We start from the raw sequence: 19,078 nt of genomic DNA, 5'->3' as shown, positions 1-19,078 counted from the left end.
GTCCTTGTGCTCCTCTTCATCCCAGGACCTTGCTTAGGGATGAGATTTAGATCAGCTGCTCAGTTCCCCCAGGGGTTTTAGGCAGAGTGCTTTACAAATGGATGCTGCAGCTGCTGCCCCACTTGGGGCCAGTGCTAGGGGAAGACCTTATTCCCCTCTTGCCCACTTGGAAAAGCCCTCTCTCTGACCTTTGAAGCTTTCTTTGGTGCTTGTGGGTTGAGGGGTCTGAGACCTTCTGCTGCTGCTGGGGATTCTGCCCCGGAGTCCTGTTCCAGTCCCGTTCCTCCTAGTGCTGCATGGCCAGACCTGAGCTCTGTTCTGCTCTGCGTCTGATGCAAAAGACCTTTCCTGTCGGGCTTCCAGATTACCTTTAGCTGGAAATCTCTTTCACTCTGTTGTTCTGTGGCTTCTGCTGCTCTAGAATTTGTTGAGAGTCGTTTTTTACAGGTATTTTATAGGCTGTGGGGGAAGAGCTTGAGTATGTGTGTCTTTCTACTCTGCCATCTTGGCTCCGCCCCTCCCCCCTCACCTTTTAAAGAAATTTAAAGATATTTTTATTTCTTGCTGTGAGCTAAAAAGAATGTGTTACATCTCTTATGTAGCAAGCACTGTTTTAGGCTCTCTGCCCTCAGGGAGCTCATGCTTTGTTAAAGAAGACAGCATACACATATATAAATATGTCCAAAATACATACAAGATAATTTTTGTAGTAGAAACATTAATAGTTGGAGCATGGGGAGGGATCAGGTAAGGTTTCATGTAGAAGGTGGTTCTTGATCTGAGCTTTGAAGGAAACTAGGGCTTTTAAGAGGTAAAGGTGAGAGGAGGAATGCATTCAAGCCATGAGTTTCAAACCTATGTAAAGACATTGAAAATAGAAGGTGGAATGTCATGTATGAGGAACAGTAAGAAAGCCAGTTTGGCTGAACTATAAATGAGAGAAATGTTTAATAAGGTTTAATAAGGTTTGCAGTACTGTTTGGGGATAGGTTGTGAAGGACTTTAATGTTCAGTGAAGACTTTTTATTTAATCCCTGAGGAAATGTGGAACCACTAAAGTTTACTGTGTGTATATATATTTTATATGTGTTTATGTTGTGTGTGTGTACATATGTATTTATAATTTATATTTATGCTCTATGTATTTTTATATGTACTTTTCTCCTTCATTAGAATATCAGCTCACTGCGAATAGAGATTGTTTTCATTCTTTTTATTTGTGTCCCTTCTGCACAATATGTGGCATATAGCAGGAGGTTAGTAAATGCTGTGGGAATGATTGGTTGATTGAGAGGGGAGGAGAGATTTGGGAGTTTTCTGTTACAGTCCAGGTGAAAAGCAGTGGCCCTGTGAAGGGAGAGATGGGGCCACATGTAAAAAGAAAAATGTTGTGGACATATAATTGATAAGACAAAATTGATTGGACTTGTGGTTGAGGGAGAATGAGTGGTTGAAGGTGATAAGGTTATAATTTTTGGTGACTGGAAGGATAATGATATCTTTTGTTTTTCTTTCACCGCCATTTCCTCCAATATCCCTCCCCATTCCTAGAAGTCCAGCCCTTAAGACAAACACTGTTTTGTTTTGGCATATTATGCCTGGTCCAGAACACCTACTTTTTCCTTCTTATATGTGGTTATCATTAATTTGTTAAGTAAACCCTGTCTCCACTTCCAATATTTTCAGTAGATGTCTTCCACTTTTCAAAAGTTATCAATATCATTCTCCTTTTTCTCATTAAAAAAAATTTCATATAAAACAAACCTTTCATTCTCAGTGGAGAACAAGAGAGGATTTCACATAAAATTGCAAGCTTCTCTTGTGTAGAGCTTGCTTTCCTTTTATGGCATATAACATTTATTTTACATAATTCTCAAACCTGTTCTTACTTGCCTGAGATGCTTCTTATCCTCTTTTCTCTGGGGTGGGTGGGTGGAATCTATCTCTTTTCTCCTATTTTCCATCTGCCTTCTCCCCAGGTTGGAAAAAAGGAAAACAAAACCCTGACAACAAATGTATGTAATCAAGTTAAAAGAAAATTCTCACGTTGGCCATTAACAAAAATGTACACCTCATTCTATGTCTTGGGTTCATCACTACTGTGTCAGGAAGTGGGGTATCATGCTACATCTAGGTCCTCTAGAATCATGGTTGATTATTTCATTGATCAGGGTTCTTAAGTCTGAAAAGTTTTCTTTAAAGTGCTGCTGTTATTGTATAAACTATTCTTCTAATTTTGCTCACTCCCCTCTGCTTCAGTTCATAAAAGTCTTCCCAAATTTCTCTGAAAACATTCTTTTTGTAATTTCTTATAAGTAGTATTCCATTAATATTTATATACTATAATTAATTTGGCCATTCCCTAGTTTATGGACACCTGCACCTTATTTGCCTCCTTCAAAAATTGCTGTTAGCAATATTTTTTACATAAAATAACTGCTTTCTTTGATCTCTTTGGGGTATGGGCCTAGTATTGGTATCTGTGGTTGATAGGGTATTCACAGTTTAGCGACTTTTGAAGGAGAGTTTCAAATTGTTTTGTAGTTCACAGCCCTACCAATAATGAATGCATTCATGCCTATTTGCCCTTAGCCCTTCCAACATTTCTCACTTTGTTTTTGTCAACTTTGCCAATCTTATAGCTATGAGATGTAACCTAAGAATTGCTTTAATTTGCTTTTCTCTAAATAATAGTGATTTTTGGAGCATTTTTTTCCATATGCTTTTTTGTAACTTGGATTTCTTTCTTTGAAAACTGTCTGTTCCCATCCTTTGAAGGTGCCCTGTACAGTAACAGAGAAGTTAGAAGGAAGTGTAAGTTTGAGAAAGGGAAAGATAATGAGTTCATTTTTAGTCACATTGTGTTTGAGATGTCTATGGGATATCCAGTTTGAAATTTCTAGTAAGCAGTTGAGTAATGATATGGATCTAAGAATCATCTGCATTGGTAATTAAACGTATGAGAACTGATGAAATTACAAAGAAAGTGTAGAGAGAAAAGACAGCTCAGGACAGAAACTTGGGTGCATGTGTACATATGTTTATATATTTGGGTTAATAAAATGGAATTTGTATTATAATGTTAACTTGTGTAGAATACTCTTATTCATTTTGGTGTCTGTAGTAGACTTGCATTTTGAAATTCTACAATAACTGATGAAGAGGGATCATTTTATTAGCACTTAGGGTGTTGTGTATCTTTTAGCAATCTCCATGCAGAACGATAAAAGGGAGCATATTTTCTTGCTACTCCTTTGATATTGTCCGTATGTATGAGCTCAAATGTGAAACCCAAAATGAAGTTATTTGCATTTTATCAGCTATCATTAATTTTGTTTAATTCTTACTTGGATTGGTGATAGAAGTGCTCTTCTTTGGTCTCATTGAATGTTTTGATTGTAAGCCAAAGTCCGTTTACTTTGGCCTCTCTGCATTTGCTGCTTGTGGTTCTTTTCTTAAACTCCCTATTTTCAATGTTTGTGACACTGCTTTCTTGATTTTCCTCTCACCTCTTCTACTTCTGCTGTGTGTTTGTTAGTACTTTCCTTCCCTCTTATCCCCTAATTGGAAATTTCCCAAATTGCAGTACTGAGAATCATGACTCACCTGTTGTTCTTTCTGCATGTTCAGTTTCCTGTGTTGTAGTGCGCTTCTCTGACATCTGCTGTTCACCTCTCAACTCTTGGGACTATATTTCCATCCCTACCTCTTATCCAAGCTACAATCATGCGTCAGCAAAATATCTCCACTTAGATGTTCTACTGTCACCTTTAAATATCAGTGTCCAAAGCCACACATTGCCCCCAAAGCAGGTCAGTGGCACCATCATTGGCCTAGTCATTGATACTTAAAACATCAAAATAATTTTTTTTAGCATATTGTCCTTTATTCTTTATATACAAACACCTAGCACATTCTGCCATATACATGTGATATATTATATATTGAGATATATGTTATAGAGATATATATTATATAAATATACATGATATATATATATATTGAGATATATTTATATCTGCCATATATATGTATACATATATATATATATTGATTACTGTCTTCTGCCTCTGTGAATGAGAAGAGGCTGCATTGTATAGAGAGAGGGAGACAGAGACGGAGACCTAGCCTTGGAGTCAGGGAGATCTAAGTTCAGTTCTTTCTTCTGGCATGTACTGGCTTTCTGATCTTGGGCAAGTCATTAACTTCTTCCACAGAGTATAAGGTTCTGAGAAGGTGCTGATCTTCACTGTAGATCTGGATCTTCCCTAGGAGCTCCCAACACTGATAAAATCACAGGTCCATTCCAAAAAGAAACTTTTTAGAATCTACCCTTTTGTTTCCATTGTTTCCATCCTGATAAAGAGCTTCATCATGTAATTATTAGAGACCATATGAAAGAGGAGATGTAGTGCTGCATTTGGAGTCAGGAAATCTGGGTTCATGTTCCTCCCTCTGGTACTTTAGGAACCTTGACATCAGGGACAAATGATACCAGTAGTAAATATCAGTATTATGTACATATGTATTTTCCCCTGTGTTTAGACCATTACAGCTATTCTTCTAAAGCATCTTCCTCAATGAACCTGGGCTTTCCTCTCCCTCTTAAAATATTTGTTGAATTTCCTTTCCTTTTAGATTCTTCTTTGGAACTCTTCCTCCTTATCCATAATTTGGACAGCCAGATGTTGAGAGGAGACAAAAGCCAGCAAATTCTTGGACAGTTATCATCTTTGCCTAAGATTTACCTCATAGCCTCTATTGATCACATCAATGCTCCCCTCAGTAAGTTTAACATCTTTGCTGTTCTTACTAAAGATATCAGCTTGTAAAAAATTACTTTTTACAACATAGTCATAAAACTTGTACAGCTCTACAGCATAAATTGAAGGACACAGTCTTCCAGAGGATGTCTTGGGTTTTGTCAATATCTGATTTGGAACATAAGGACTGCCATTAACATTATGTATTTGGGGAAAAAAATCCTAGTCATGGTTTCTTTTTCCATATTTTAATCTTAAACATTTTGTTTTGTGGTTTGATTTCAGAGGTTTGTGTCATGACAATAAAACTTTGGGGTTATGTCTCTTATTCATATCATTTAATAAGAACATTTGTAGCACACTAAAGCTTAATCTTATGTTTCAAATACAAATATTTAATTGTTCTGCTACCACAAGGGGTACTACTGATTTGGACTTTAATAGGAAGAAAAATGTGTAGGCTTCAGAGTTGTTCTCACCCCCTCCTACCCCCCCTCCCCCCCAAATCACAGAATATTTAGAATTGGGAAAGATCTTGGTAGCATCCTTCTACCCAACAAGTGGGCACTCTTCCCCCACTTAAAGACTCTCTGTTTGCTGGGTTTGGGGATCCTCTGGGGCAAGATAAGGTCTTGAATAACCAGTTAGGAGTGTTTTTTTTTTAATTGGGGCCACTGTATTAAGATAACTTTTTAATTTTTTATTTATTTTTAATATGCTGTAGTGTGGGATCATTCAAAACAGAGCCTTTATAATTGGCTTTGGTATGAAACTACTACATATAGACCTTATACTGAAGAAACCTCCTATGAGAACTCTCTGCTTGTCCAGCAGTGTGGAACGTTAGCTCTTAGCTCCCTTACACATGTTTTCCGCAGTCTTACTCCAAATGCAAGGTAAGAAATACAAGCTAAAACTAGAATTATTAGTTAATCCTCTAATATTTCTTTCTGCCTTCAGTCTCTCTCCTTCCTAATTCATCCTGCCACTTCCCTAGTATTACAGAATCGGATATGAAAAGGACCTCAAAAATCATTATCTCACCTTTATCTAAATCGGGCATTTCCCCAGTAAATAGTCACCAAGCCTTTCCTTGAAAACGGGACCCATTGCCTTCTACTGCAGTCCATTCCATTTTTGGAATGGCTCCAATTTTTCCTTCATCAAGCCTAAATCTTTACCTTTGGAATGTTCAACAAATGCTTATAGATCTGTCCCTCTGAGGAAAAGCAGAACAAATCTAATCCCTTAAAGTATTCAAGAATAACTATCACATTATTCTTATATACCCAACTCATCTTTTTTCCTTGTAGAAAATCTCAGGCCTCTTCAAATGCTAATGCTCACGTGCTGGAGGCTTTAATTCCACCACTGTTGTAGTCATAGTCCTCTGGACATGCTTCAGCTTGTCACTGAGCTTCCTAAAATGCAGTGTCCGGAGTGGAACCTAGTATTCTAGGTGTAGTCTGACCAGAGGAGACCTCTTGTTCTGGATATTGTTCTTGTCTTAGTGATTGCATTAGCTCTTTCTTTAGTCTGCTATTAACTTAATATTGTCATGCTATTATGTCATGCTATTAACTTAATATTGAGCTTGCAATATGTAAAAGTTACTAGGTCCTTTTCATAGAAACTGTTGTCTAGTCATGACTTCTCTCATCCTTAACTTGTGGATTATTTAGTTGGACACAAATACATGACTTTATATTTATCCTTATTAAATTGTGTCTTAAAATCAGAGCATTGGTACAGCTTGTCAAGTCTTTTTAGATACTGATTTTTTCATATGTGATCTGCCAAACTGATAAGTATTCCATCTATTCCTTTATCTGAGTCATCAAGTTAATGTTGAACAGTTAAGTGCTGATTCCTTGGACACTCCACTAGAGAAATACTCCCAAAGTTGGCATCAGCTTTTCACTGACTACTGTTTGGATTTGTCATTTAGCCAGTTTCAGTTCTGTTACTTGTCCAGCCTATACCTCCTCTTCTTATGCCAAGGAGAGCATAAGAAACTTTGTCAGCTGATTGGCTAAAATCCAAATATATGTTATCTTTACATTTCGATAATCTGCCAGCTTAGTCACACTGTCTAAAAAGGAAATGGGTTAAGTCTGACGGACATCTTCCTGGGATATAGCCAGTCTACATCTCAGTGAGCACTGCTTTTCCTTCTAGCTGTTCAAAACCGACATTTCCCAGGAATTGAAGTCTCCCTTACAGGCCTGTAGTTTAATGACTCACTTTTTCCCTTTGTTCTGAAAACTGGAACAGTAGTTATCTACCTCCAATCATAGGGCACCTTTCCTGCCTTCCAGATTTTACAGGAGTTACTGACAGTGACTAAACAGACTTCTCTGCCAGTTCTTTTTGAATCTTTTAATATATATGGTTTATCTCTTTCTGGTTACTTGAAGTCAAAGGATTCTCTCAGTATCACCCCATTTATCTTGAAGTTTGACACTATTTTTATTATTTTCTATCAAACTTCCTAGTCTGAAGGTCATTCTTATTGGATGAGAAAATCGAATCAAAATAGAAATCAACTGGATAGTTTAGGGCTTGTTCCTCTTGCCCATTGTCATTATCCCATTCACTCCAGGTAGATGGGATCCATTTTTTTTTCCAATGACAGAGGGCAGGTGACTGGAGAAAACTGGTGGGACACACACTGGGGCTGAGATTGGGGGGGTGGACAAGATGGAAAGAGACTGGAAACTAGGCTGGGGAGGCAGGAGGGTGGCCAAAGACTTGAAGGTGACAACAGGTAGGACATTCCAGGCTGAGGGCAATTCAGGGCTCCCACAGGCCCTGCCTGCCACATTTTTTGTTCATTTGTTTTTGGATAGTGGTTCTGTCCCTTCAGTGATCTTTCTTTTGTCCCTGACAGAGTAGAATCCAGACTCCTTAGCCTGGCTCTAGTTGACTTCTGAGACCATATATCACTACACCTTATGATATGCTTGACATTTCACCATTCTCTGAACTCACGTATTTCCTCATCTCTTCCATTGCTTATTTTGTATTCCGTGGTTGGAGTATGCTCCTCCTTCTTCCCGGTCCTCATTGCCACCTGTTGAAAGCCTGCCAGTCTTGTTAGTCTCAACTGAGATGCCACTGCTACCCTCATTACCCCAGTTAGAAATTATTTTTTTCCTTCTTAGAATCTTGTTAGTGGCTTGTTTCTGCCTCTTGTATATATGCACTTTTTATTGTCTACTTATAATATTTTATGTACTTGTCTTATTTTCCTTATTAGATTTTAGCTTCTTAAGAATAATAAATTAATAACATAATAACATAAAATGAAGAACGAATAAATCAGGATCATGCCTCGTTTATCTTTGTATCTCTTCTAGTCCTTAACAAAATGCTTTGCACATATTAAGTGATTAAAAATGTTTGCTGAATGAATCTCTTAATAATATTAACATTCCTGAGGAATTCTAATATTGTTTCATTGCATTTCTTTTTCCTTAGGGGAATTTTTAGGCTCCTAATAAAGTATCAACTAGAGAATGAAGATAACCCTTCTTATGTAGGTAGGTATATAGTATTTATGCTTTATGGCTTCTTTCTAATATGTCATGCCATTAATTCAGTTTTCTTTTAACTAATCCTAGCATTATATCATTTAAAAGCATTGGACATTTTGAAGACACTCAAAAATTAGTATAGTGTACATTTCGTGGTTTTAGGCTTTTTGCTAACATTAAGTATATGACAAGGAAGATGTGCTCTCATTTTGTTATTGTAAACCAATGTTAATGTAAACCAATCTTAATATTTTTCATAAAGAATTTTCATTATTAAAGGAAAATTTAGTGAATCCTTTATGATATATTTGATAGACTTGAGAGATTTGCCTCTATATCAGTAGAAAAGACAATATGTTATTTAGGCCAAAATTTCTAAGGGACAGTTTTTCAGTTCTTATCTGTCTCACAACAATTCTATTAATTGAAATACTTCCTGTTTAATTTAATTCAGCTGAGAGTATTCAAATATGTTCTTTTTCAAAGGATATATGACATTGCAAAAGCTGGTAAAATATTCTCCAGCTTTGCCTCATCTTAAGAATTACACATTTATTATTAACAATAGTAATCTCACCATCTTCTGAACTCTCATATCACTTTGTTCATATCTCTGATGTACTTAAAACACTGTACTTTATATATTTATTTGATTGAATAAACTTGATACTAGATTGTAAATTCTTTGAAGGCAAAAATTTATCGTAATTATCTTATAACCCAAAGAGCACCTAGCACTGTACTTAGAACAAAGAATTGTTCAACTGATACTTGCTTAATGAACTTTTGTTGGAAGCTTAACTTGACTCTAGCAAGGACTTTATGAGAATGTATATCTTCACTCTTGTTTTTTAACTTGGATGTCAACGGAATCCTTTCTTCCTGCTTACTTTGGATCTCTACTGTCTAATTCCCTAGGGCTTTCTTTCCAAGATTTCTACCAGCAGTGTCGGGAAGCATTTCTTGTTAACAGTGACCTGACACTTAGGGCACAACTAACTGAATTCAGGGATCATAAGCTTCTAAGAACAAAGAAGGTGAGTCTTGGTGTTGTAGGTTAGTGTGCTGGGAGAGGGCTTCTAGTTATTCAGATCAAGATTGCATGTGAATTAAGCCTAATTAGGCATCATGTAGCTAGGCTGGACCACAAAGAATCCCTAAACTGTTGTTGTCAAGGATGTACTGAGCACCATGCAGATATGGTTGATTAATGGGCAGTGCAGTGTGGTGGCCTTGACAGCATACAGTAGAACAAATGTATCATCAGTTTGGTGTTAAATGAACATAAAAACCACAGTCTCCCATTCTTACAACACTGCTTTCCCCTCAATAGACCTGCAAAGGATGTGTTTCATTGTAGAAGGAAGATGTTAGCTCATTGTATGTGGCCCTATGTGTTCTCTGACACAACAAGAGCTTATTTCCATTTTGTTGTTGTTCAATCACTTTCAGTTGTGTCCAACTCTTCATGACCCTAGAGTTTTTCTGGCAAAGACACTGAAATAGTTTTTCCGTTTCCTTCCCCAGCTCATTTTACTGATGGGAAAACTGAGGCAAACGGTTAAGTGACTTGCCTAGAGTTACATAGCTAATAATTGTCCGAAGCTGGATATGAACTCAAGTCTTTCTGACTCCAGGCCTAGGGCTCTCTATCTGCTATACCACCTAGCTGCCCCATACTTTTATATTAAAATGCAACCTTAAAAATGTAGTTTGCTGTTCAGATGAACTGTCTCTCTCATTTGCTCCTCCCTAAGCCTGATTTTGTTTTTCTATACTTTAGGGAACGGACGGAGTAGAGTATCTGTTAATTCCTATTGACACTGGGACCTTAACTGATTTCTTGGAGAAAGAGGACAAAGAGGCTTGAAAATTTCCTTTGAACACGAATCTCTTGTGGCAACTATTATAAAGGGCTGCTGTAGAGGGACCTGTGCTCCACTTGCTGCCTCTATAACCAAAAGCGCTATGTTTACTTACCAGCAGTAGATTATTTTTCCAGCATGCAAGATTTAAAACTCTGGACAATATGTCATAAAATTTAATTCTTTTGACTGGTATGGTCTACTTAAGTGATGCCATCTCAAGTACAATACTTAAACGCTTAAACTGGAGAAAATGTGCCTTTCATTTATTACCTCTCTGGAGACTCTTGGCTGAATAGAGCAGTTTGCTCAGGGAGTATTTGAAACTGAAGGTTTTGGATTTCATTTTATTGTAGGGAAGATGATATCCTTAATTTTCCAAGGGCCCTTAAACAGTCCCAGAGCTGACTGTTTGCAAGCATGCTGGTTCCGGAGTGTGAACTACTGAGGTGTGAGCATCCACTACATTTGTTTCATCAGCAGGTCTGTATCTGAACTGCTGTGTGCAATGGTGGAATTTTAAAAGTAGTTTGTATTGCTATTTTTGCTGTTGTTGTTTTAAAGCAGCAAACGCTCAGTGTAGATTTTGGAAGGAATAGAAAATGGTTCTTTTCCACCCTTTTGGGAGAGGGGTGGGGGAGACATTATTTATTTGTAGTGGGGGACAAATATGAAAGATGGGTGGAAGGAATATATAGGGTGTCCTCCTTATCAAGGGGCATACATACAACAGATGACAGTAACTCAGAACAGTGAGTGTCTATTTGACACAAGTGGGAGGCCAGACTAGAACAGGAAGTAAACTCTTCAATTAAATTTTAATAATTAATTTTGCTGGTGAATAAAAAATTTCAGTATTCCTGAATTTTGGCTTTTTCTTAACTGTAGTTCATCACTTTCATAACATACAGGTAAGTGATTTGACAATACTGTTTGAAACTTTATTTCCATTGATGAAAGTGGATATCTTTTTTTTCTTTACAGTAAATAAAATAAAATATGAAATAAATACCTTATGGATCTTTAGTGGAGCTTTTGTTCTTAGGTATGAAAAAAAGCAGAATAAAATATTTGCTCAGATATTTGCTTTGTGGAAAACTAGAGCTTTGGGTCTTGTTTCACCTCTTGTAGAATTTCAAGATCTATTTTGTCAATCAGTTTACAGTATCATATCGTTTACCAGTGTATTCAAGTAGCCCTTAAATGTCATAATTCATTTTTTTAGTGTACAAGACACTTAATTGCCTTACTCTCAGATACTTTAAAGTAGTTAGATTGGCTAGTCTGTGAATAGATGATTATTAAGAGCTTTGCCACGGTTTTTTATTTGGGCTTTCCAAGAGGGAGTGAAAATTCCAAATATCATTGTGAAGGACACCTTCAGTGACCATTTTTATATTGATTAAATGTGGCTTCAGTATGACTTGATGGAGGAAAAGGGGGAGAGAAAGATATAAAAAGTAACTTGAAGCCTGTAGAATGTGTATATAGTGGGATTGGAAGGCCAGGCAGTCAGCCTCATAGATGAATACCTGCCTCTGTCTCTTAGGCTTGCTATTGTTTGATATTACTTCCTCAAACTCCTGGGTCTTTGAAATAGATCATGACCCTGAAAAGGGGAAACTCCAGAAATTCTCATGCCTTATTGAGACATGAGAGTGACCCAGAATTCCCAGTTGCTGAGTCAGTAGAATGTTAACTCGGGCAGGTCCAGTGAAACTAAAAAGGCTTCACCATAAGACTCAAGGATAACAACCCTCAGTTGCCTGAGAACTAGTCTGATTTTACTAGGCTGTTTCAGGGGACTTGAGTTTTTAATCCACAAAACATCTAGAAGACTGAGTTAAATTTAGAGGTGTCAAAGCCCTGTACTGGTGAAGGAAAAGCTCACACTGATGAACATAGAATCTTGAAGTACTGACCTTACACATTAATAAAATGTAGTAATAACAATAGTAATGATCATAAACAGGAACACCAGAAAGCAACATTTCAGCAGTATATGATGGATAATAGGAAGAACACAACTTAAATGTGCATGAAAGAAGAGAATCTTTAGAAATTTGTTGAAATTTCCCCTTCATTTCTTCTTTAAGATATAGAATTGGTATATAGTTAAACTCAGTTGCTGAGCCAGTAGGATTTGTTATGTTACAAGAAAGATTCATGAGGACATTTATAAAAAGTTATTAGAAAACTTTTAAGAAAATGTTTTGCAAGGCCAGTATTCTTTAAGTTTTACTCTAAATCATAAGTTCTTAACCATTTTTGGTCATGGACCCTTTTGGTAGGCTGATGAAGCTTATAGACCCCCTTTTCAGAATAATGGTTTTAAATGCAGAAAATATATAGAAATATGAAGAAAATCTAATGTAGTTGTGATTTTTTTTTAAGTTCACAGACTCTAGGTTAAGAACCTGTGTTTTAGATATTGATTTTGATGGACATATCTTTTTTTAAAAAATAGAACCTTGAAATACTTTTATCTGACTTGCTAGTTATACTTCAGCATATATCCTCCACGTTCTAGGAGATGGAATGATGCTTGAAGGTCCAACATGAACAACTACCCATCAGGTAACGGATGATGGGCAGCTTTGGTACTAATTCTTGAGGAATGAATAAACGTGTGTATATGGATTTATTTGGAAGGATTTCATTTTTAGTACCTTTTCCTTTTTTGATCATTAGCAGTGCTATGTGCATATTAGCTTTTTTTTTCACAGAGCAGTTAAATAATTTAGAAAAGAGGGGACAAACTTGTTTCTCTACTTGTTCCATTTGAAAAGTGCAAAACTCGTTTTATATATATATATATGTGTGTGTGTGTGTGTGTGTGTGTATATATGTTTCTGCAGTAATTTGAAGTTGGCTTAGCTGAACTTACCATGTTCTTAATGCAAGTTATGGATATTTGGAAAGCAAAATGGCTAGGTTTCTGCCAGACTTTTCCTAGGTTTTACTTAGAATTCAGTGAGCGGTATAATGTTTATAATTATTTAGCCATCTATGAAACTTTATGGAAAAAGCAGATATGAGCAGCAGAAGCCACAAAATGACAGAGTAAAACAGATTTCCAGCCCAAAACAGCCTGGAAGGTGGACAGGAAGGGTATATCATACAAGGCTTAGAGTGGGGCACAGTGAAGCCTGGGCCATGCATCAAGCACAAGACTGGAACAGGCTTCAGGGCATGGACACATGGGCAGCAGCTGTGGTTCCCAGATTTCTCAACCCACAAACGCCAAAGACAGCTTCAAAGGTCAGTAAGAAAACTTTTTCACCTGGATGAGGGGGGAGCATGATGTGGCTCCAGCTCCACGGTAGCTGCTGTCACTGTGACTATGGCAGCAGCATCCACTTTTGGAGCCCTTGGCCTAAAGACCCTGGAGGAATCAAGCACCTGATGGGGATCTCAGCCCTGAGGGACTGTCCTGGGGTGAGGAGGACCACTAGTGCTGGTGAGGTGGAGCTCGTGTTGGCTGTGGAGAGGGAATTCTACTCACAGTTCCACGACAGAAAAGAGTGCTTGTGGTTGCCCACAGATCAGAGCGTAGGCCAGGAGAAAAGTAAACTTCTCTCCCTTGATTGTGCCACCTTGGAGGAACTGAGAACTTAACAGGTCCTCAGAGATAACTCAGAGAACACCTGCACAAAACCTCTGAAGCCTAAGGTAGTATACCCTCCTCTTGACAAAGGACTCAAAAGTCAAGTACCTGACTGGGAAAATGCTCCCCCCAAAAAGGGAAAAAAATAACACTATAGAAGGTTACTTTCTTGGTGAAAAGGTATTTCTTCCATCCTTTTGGATGAGGAAGAACAAAGCAAACAAAACAAAGAGGAAGACATCAGAGTCAAGGCTTCTACATCCAAAACCTCCAAAAAAAATATGCAATGATCTCAGACCATGGAAGAGCTCAAAAAGGATTTTGAAAATCTAGTAAGAGAGCTGGAGGAAAAATTGGGAACAGAAATGAAAGCCATGCAAGAAAATCATGAAAAGTGAGTCAACAGCTTGCTAAACAAGACCCAAAGAAATGCTGAAGACAATAACACCTTTAAAAATAGACTAACCCAAATGGCAAAAGAGGTACAAAAAGTCAATGAGGAGAAGAATGTTTTCAAAAGCAGAATTGGCCAAATGGAAAAGGAGGTTCAAAAACACACTGAAGAAAATACTTCTTTAAAAATTAGAATGGAGCAGATGGAAGCTAATGACTCTATGAGAAACCAAGAAATTATAAAATAAAACCAAAAGAATGAAAAAATAGAAGACAATGTGAAATATCTCATTGGAAAAACAATTAACCTGGAAAATAGATCCAGGAGAGATAATTTAAAAATTATTGGTCTACCTGAAAACCATGATCGAAAAAATAGCCTAGACATCATCCTCCAAGAAATTTTCAAGGAAAATTGCCCTGATATTCTAGAACCAGAGGGTAAAATAGAAATGGAAAGAACTCACTGATAACCTCCTGAAAGAGATCCCCAAAGGAAAACTCCTAAGAATATTGCAGCCAAATTCCAGAGTTCTCAGGTCAAGGAGAAAATATTACAAGCAGCCAGAAAGAAACAATTCAAACACTGTGGAAATACAATCAGGACAACACAGAATTTAGCTTCTCCTACACTAAGGGATGGAAGTGCTTGGAATATGATATTTCAAAGGTGATAGAATTAAAACCAAGAATCACCTACCCAGCAAAACTGAGTATAATAGTAAAGGGGAAAAAATGGAATTTCAGTGAAATAGAGGACTTTCAAGCATTCTTTATGAAAAGACTAGAGCTGAATAGAAAATTTGACTTTCAAATACAAGAATCAAGAGAAACATGAAAAGGTAAACAGGAAAGAGAAACCTTAAGGAACTCATTAAAATTGAACTGTTTACATTCCTACATGGAAAGATGGTATTTGTAACTCATGAGACCTTTTTCAGTATTAGGGTAGTTAGAAGAAATACATATGTAGGCATGTATGGGTATGAATGTATATTATATATTTGTCGGTATGTATATATACATGTGTGTATATATATGTATATGTATGTATATATGTACATAGAGGGCACAGGGTGAGCTGAATATGAAGGGAGAAAACCTAAAGTAAAATTTACTGTTGAATGGAATGTACTAGGAGTTAGATAAAGGGAGAGGTAGTATGTAGCAAATCTTACATAAAAGAGGGAAGAAAGAGGTTTTTTACAGTGGAGGTGAAGAGGGGGGAGATGAAAGAATATCATTTGAGCCTTACTCTCATGGGATTTGGCTTAAGGAGGGAATAACACACTCAGTTGGATATGAAGTCTATTTCACCCTTCAGGAAGGCAAGGGGGGAGGGGATAGGAGAGGGAAGATAATAGAAGAGAGAGCAAATTGGGGAAAGGGATAATCAGAAGCAAACACTATTGTGAGAGGACAGGTCAAGGGAGAGAATGGAATAAATGAAGGGCAGGATATGACAGAGGAAAATGTGATTAGTTTTTTACAACATAAATATTATGGAAGTGCTTTGCATTGTTACACATGTATGACCTATATTGAATTGCTTGTTTTCTCAATGAGGATGGATGGGGAGGGAGGGAAAGAATATGAAACCCAAAGCTTTAAGAATTAATGTTAAAAATTGTTTTAGCATGCAACTGGAAATTAAGCCATACAGGCAGTGGAGTATAGAAATCTATTTTGCACTACGGAAAAATAGAAGGGAAGGGGGATGGAAGAAGGGTGGGTAATTGAAGGGAGGACATACTGGAGGAAGGAATGGATGAGGTGCATGCTGTCTTGGGGTGGGGAGAGATGGGGAGAAAATTTTGAATTCAAATTCTTATGGAAGTGAATGTTGAGAACTGAAAAATAAACATTTTTTAAAAAAACAAAACAAATATAATTCAAAACTTTACGTAGAAAGTATTCTTTTCAGTGGCATTTTTATTGTAAGAGATTCAATATCAATTAAGAACCATATAATTAAGTGCCTATTATGTGCCAAGTACTGTGCTACACTGGGGATACAAGGGAAAGGAATGAAATAATTCTTATTCATGAAGATCTTACATTCTAAAGGGCAAGACAAGTACATAATATATTCAGAATTGTGTCTGTGTATATACACACATGTATATTAAGAGTAATTGGCAAGAAAACAAATATAAGGTAGTAAAGGGGGTGCATCAGCAATAGGTGTTGGCAGTGAAAGCAGAGAAGGTGAGGAAAGGATGCCCCCTTTTTTTGGTGGGAGAGGAGACAATGAGGCTTAAGTGAGTTGTCCAGGGGTACAGCTAGTCAGTGTCTGAGACTTTTGAACTTGAACTCAGGGCCTCCTGACTCTTGTGTTGGTGCTCTATCCATTTCACCACCTAGCTGCGCAGGAGGGATGTCTGGTAGGAGGAGGGTTATTCTGGGAGGAAGTAGTGAGACAGGACTGTCTTCCAGACATGCCAGTACAGAGCCAGGAAGATGAGACATGCAGTGTGTGAGAAGGGAGAGCTCACAATGCCTAGATTGCAAAGTGGCCAAAGACAAGAAAAAAGTAGGATGGGTCAGGTTGTGGAATGCTTCAAGGTAAATGGGAATTTATAGTGTATCTTAGAAGAAATAGGGAGCTGTTTGTGTATAGGGAGAGAAGTGATGTGGTCAGATCTGCTATTAATTAAAGTTCCTTTGGTAGCCATGTGTTGGATATACTAGCATGGGGAGGAGCTTGAGGCATGGAGACCAGATTATAAGTGGAGACAGCCTTTTCAGAGACTTTGGCTGAGAAAGGGAGAGATTTAGGTTATTAGATTGAGGGGGACAGTAGGAAAAAAGAGTAGGTATATTTGAAAGATGGACAAAACTTGAGCAAGTCTGAAGGCAGCAGGGAAGGAATCAGTAGATGAGAGGAGGCTGAACATTAAATAGAGGGCAGAATGATTGTGTTGTCGTACTGGAAAAAACTGTAGGAGATGGGTCAAGCACATATATAGAGGGATTGGCCTTGGCAAGGACCACCTAAATACAGAGGCTGGGGAAAAGGAAGAGAGGGTGGGAGATGATAGTAAGGGGGTTAGAGTGAAGAGAATAGAGAAACTGAGCTTCCATCAAAAGGCCTCTATTTTCTTGGTCAAATAAGAGGCGGGTTCCTCTGCTGAGGGAGGAGGGAGAGGGAAATGAAGAGGGGGAAAGCTCTGGGGACTGAGATAGGTAATCAGTTTGGGAATAACAAAAAGTTGGCCTTACTACAGTGAGGGCCCAGTTGGAGTTGAATAATATGAATTTTAATGGACCTAATTGAGACTTCCCCTGCATTGAGTAAGCAGCCTATTACTCAAAAAACAGGAGTAGGGAACAGAAAAGTATTAAGTGTTTATTGCCATAAACTGTGCTAACTGTTGTGTCACAAAGAAAAAAGCCCCATCTAAGGAGTTCACCTTTAATGGGTGGAGGTGATACAGAAAGGAGGTTCAGCTTTAAAAAAGACATAATAGAAGGTTTGGAAGACTTGAGGGAGCCATGTCAGGGTAGATGTTAAATACCAGTGGTCCACTATCTTTTTTTTTTTTAATTAATTTATTTAACTTTTAACATTCATTTTCACAAAATTTTGGGTTCCAAATTTTCTCCCCATTGGTCCCCTCCCCCCACCCCAAAACACCGAGCATTCTAATTGCCCCTATCACCAATCTGCCCTCTCTTCTATCATCCCTCCCTTCCCTTGTCCCTATCTTCTCTTTTGTCCTGTAGGGCCAGATAACTTTCTATACCACTTTACCTGTATTACTTATTTCCTAGTAGCAAGAACAGTACTCCACAGTTGTTCCTAAAACTTTGAGATCCAACTTCTCTTCATCCCTCCCTCCCCACCCTTCCCTTTGGGAAGGCAAGCAATTCAATATAGGCCATATCTGTGTAGTTTTGCAAATGACTTCCATAATAGTCGTGTTGTGTAAGACTAGCTATATTTCCCTCCATCCTATCCTGCCCCCCATTGCTTCTATTCTCTCTTTTAATCCTGCCCCTCCCCAAGAGTGTTGACTTCAAATTGCTCCCACATCCCATTGCCCTCCCTTCCATCCTCCCTTCCACCCTGCTTATCCCCTTCACCCCCACTTTCCTGTATTGTAAGATAGGTTTTCATACCAAAATGAGTGTGCATTTTATTCCTTCCTTTAGTGGAATGTGATGAGAGTAAACTTCATGTTTTTCTCTCACCTCCCCTCTTTTTCCCTCCACTAAGAAGTCTTTTGCTTGCCTCTTTTATGAGAGATAATTTGCCCCATTCCATTTCTCCCTTTCTCCTCCCAATATATTTCTCTCTCACTGCTTAATTTCATTTTTTTAAGATATGATCCCATCCTATTCAATTCACTCTGTGCTCTTTGTCTCTGTGTGCAAGTATGTGTGTATGTGTGTGTATGTGTGTAATCCCACCAACTACCCAGACACTGAAAAAAGTTTCAAGAGTTACAAATATTGTCTTTCCATGTAGGAATGTAAACAATTCAACTTTAGTAAGTCACTTATGACTTCTCTTTGCTGTTTACCTTTTCATGCTTCTCTTCATTCTTGTGTTTGAAAGTCAAATTTTCTTTTCAGCTCTGGTCTTTTCATCAAGAATGCTTGAAAGTCCTCTATTTCATTGAAAGACCATTTTTTCCCCTGAAGTATTACACTCAGTTTTGCTGGGTAGGTGATTCTTGGTTTTAGTCCTAGTTCCTTTGACTTCTGGAATATCCTATTCCACGCCCTTCTATCCCTTAATGTAGAAGCTACTAGATCTTGTGTTATCCTGATTGTATTTCCACAATACTTGAATTGTTTCTTTCTAGCTGCTTGCAATATTTTCTCCTTGACCAGGGAACTCTGGAATTTGGCCACAATGTTCCTTGGAGTTTCTCTTTTTGGATCTCTTTCAGGAGACGATCTGTGGAT

The 19,078-nt window shown here is 37.8% G+C and overlaps 1 protein-coding gene across 7 annotated transcripts in view; it reads left to right on the top strand.

Moving 5' to 3' along the window:
* ORC2 (origin recognition complex subunit 2) overlaps positions 1-11,175 on the top strand; it is a 57,308-nt gene extending 46,133 nt beyond the window's left edge. For all 7 annotated transcript variants that reach the window (XM_072617242.1, XM_072617248.1, XM_072617244.1 and 4 more), the window contains 5 exons: positions 4,639-4,785; positions 5,488-5,659; positions 8,244-8,305; positions 9,218-9,336; positions 10,083-11,175. In XM_072617242.1, coding sequence (XP_072473343.1) covers positions 4,639-4,785; positions 5,488-5,659; positions 8,244-8,305; positions 9,218-9,336; positions 10,083-10,169 — 587 coding nt within the window. In that variant the 3' untranslated portion in view covers positions 10,170-11,175. The remainder of the gene's footprint in view (positions 1-4,638; positions 4,786-5,487; positions 5,660-8,243; positions 8,306-9,217; positions 9,337-10,082) is intronic.
* Positions 11,176-19,078: the final 7,903 nt, after the last annotated feature.

This window comes from Notamacropus eugenii, chromosome 6 (genome assembly GCF_028372415.1).
Source record: "Notamacropus eugenii isolate mMacEug1 chromosome 6, mMacEug1.pri_v2, whole genome shotgun sequence".
Lineage (NCBI taxonomy): Eukaryota > Metazoa > Chordata > Mammalia > Diprotodontia > Macropodidae > Notamacropus > Notamacropus eugenii.
This window is presented reverse-complemented; position numbering and strand designations above follow the sequence as displayed.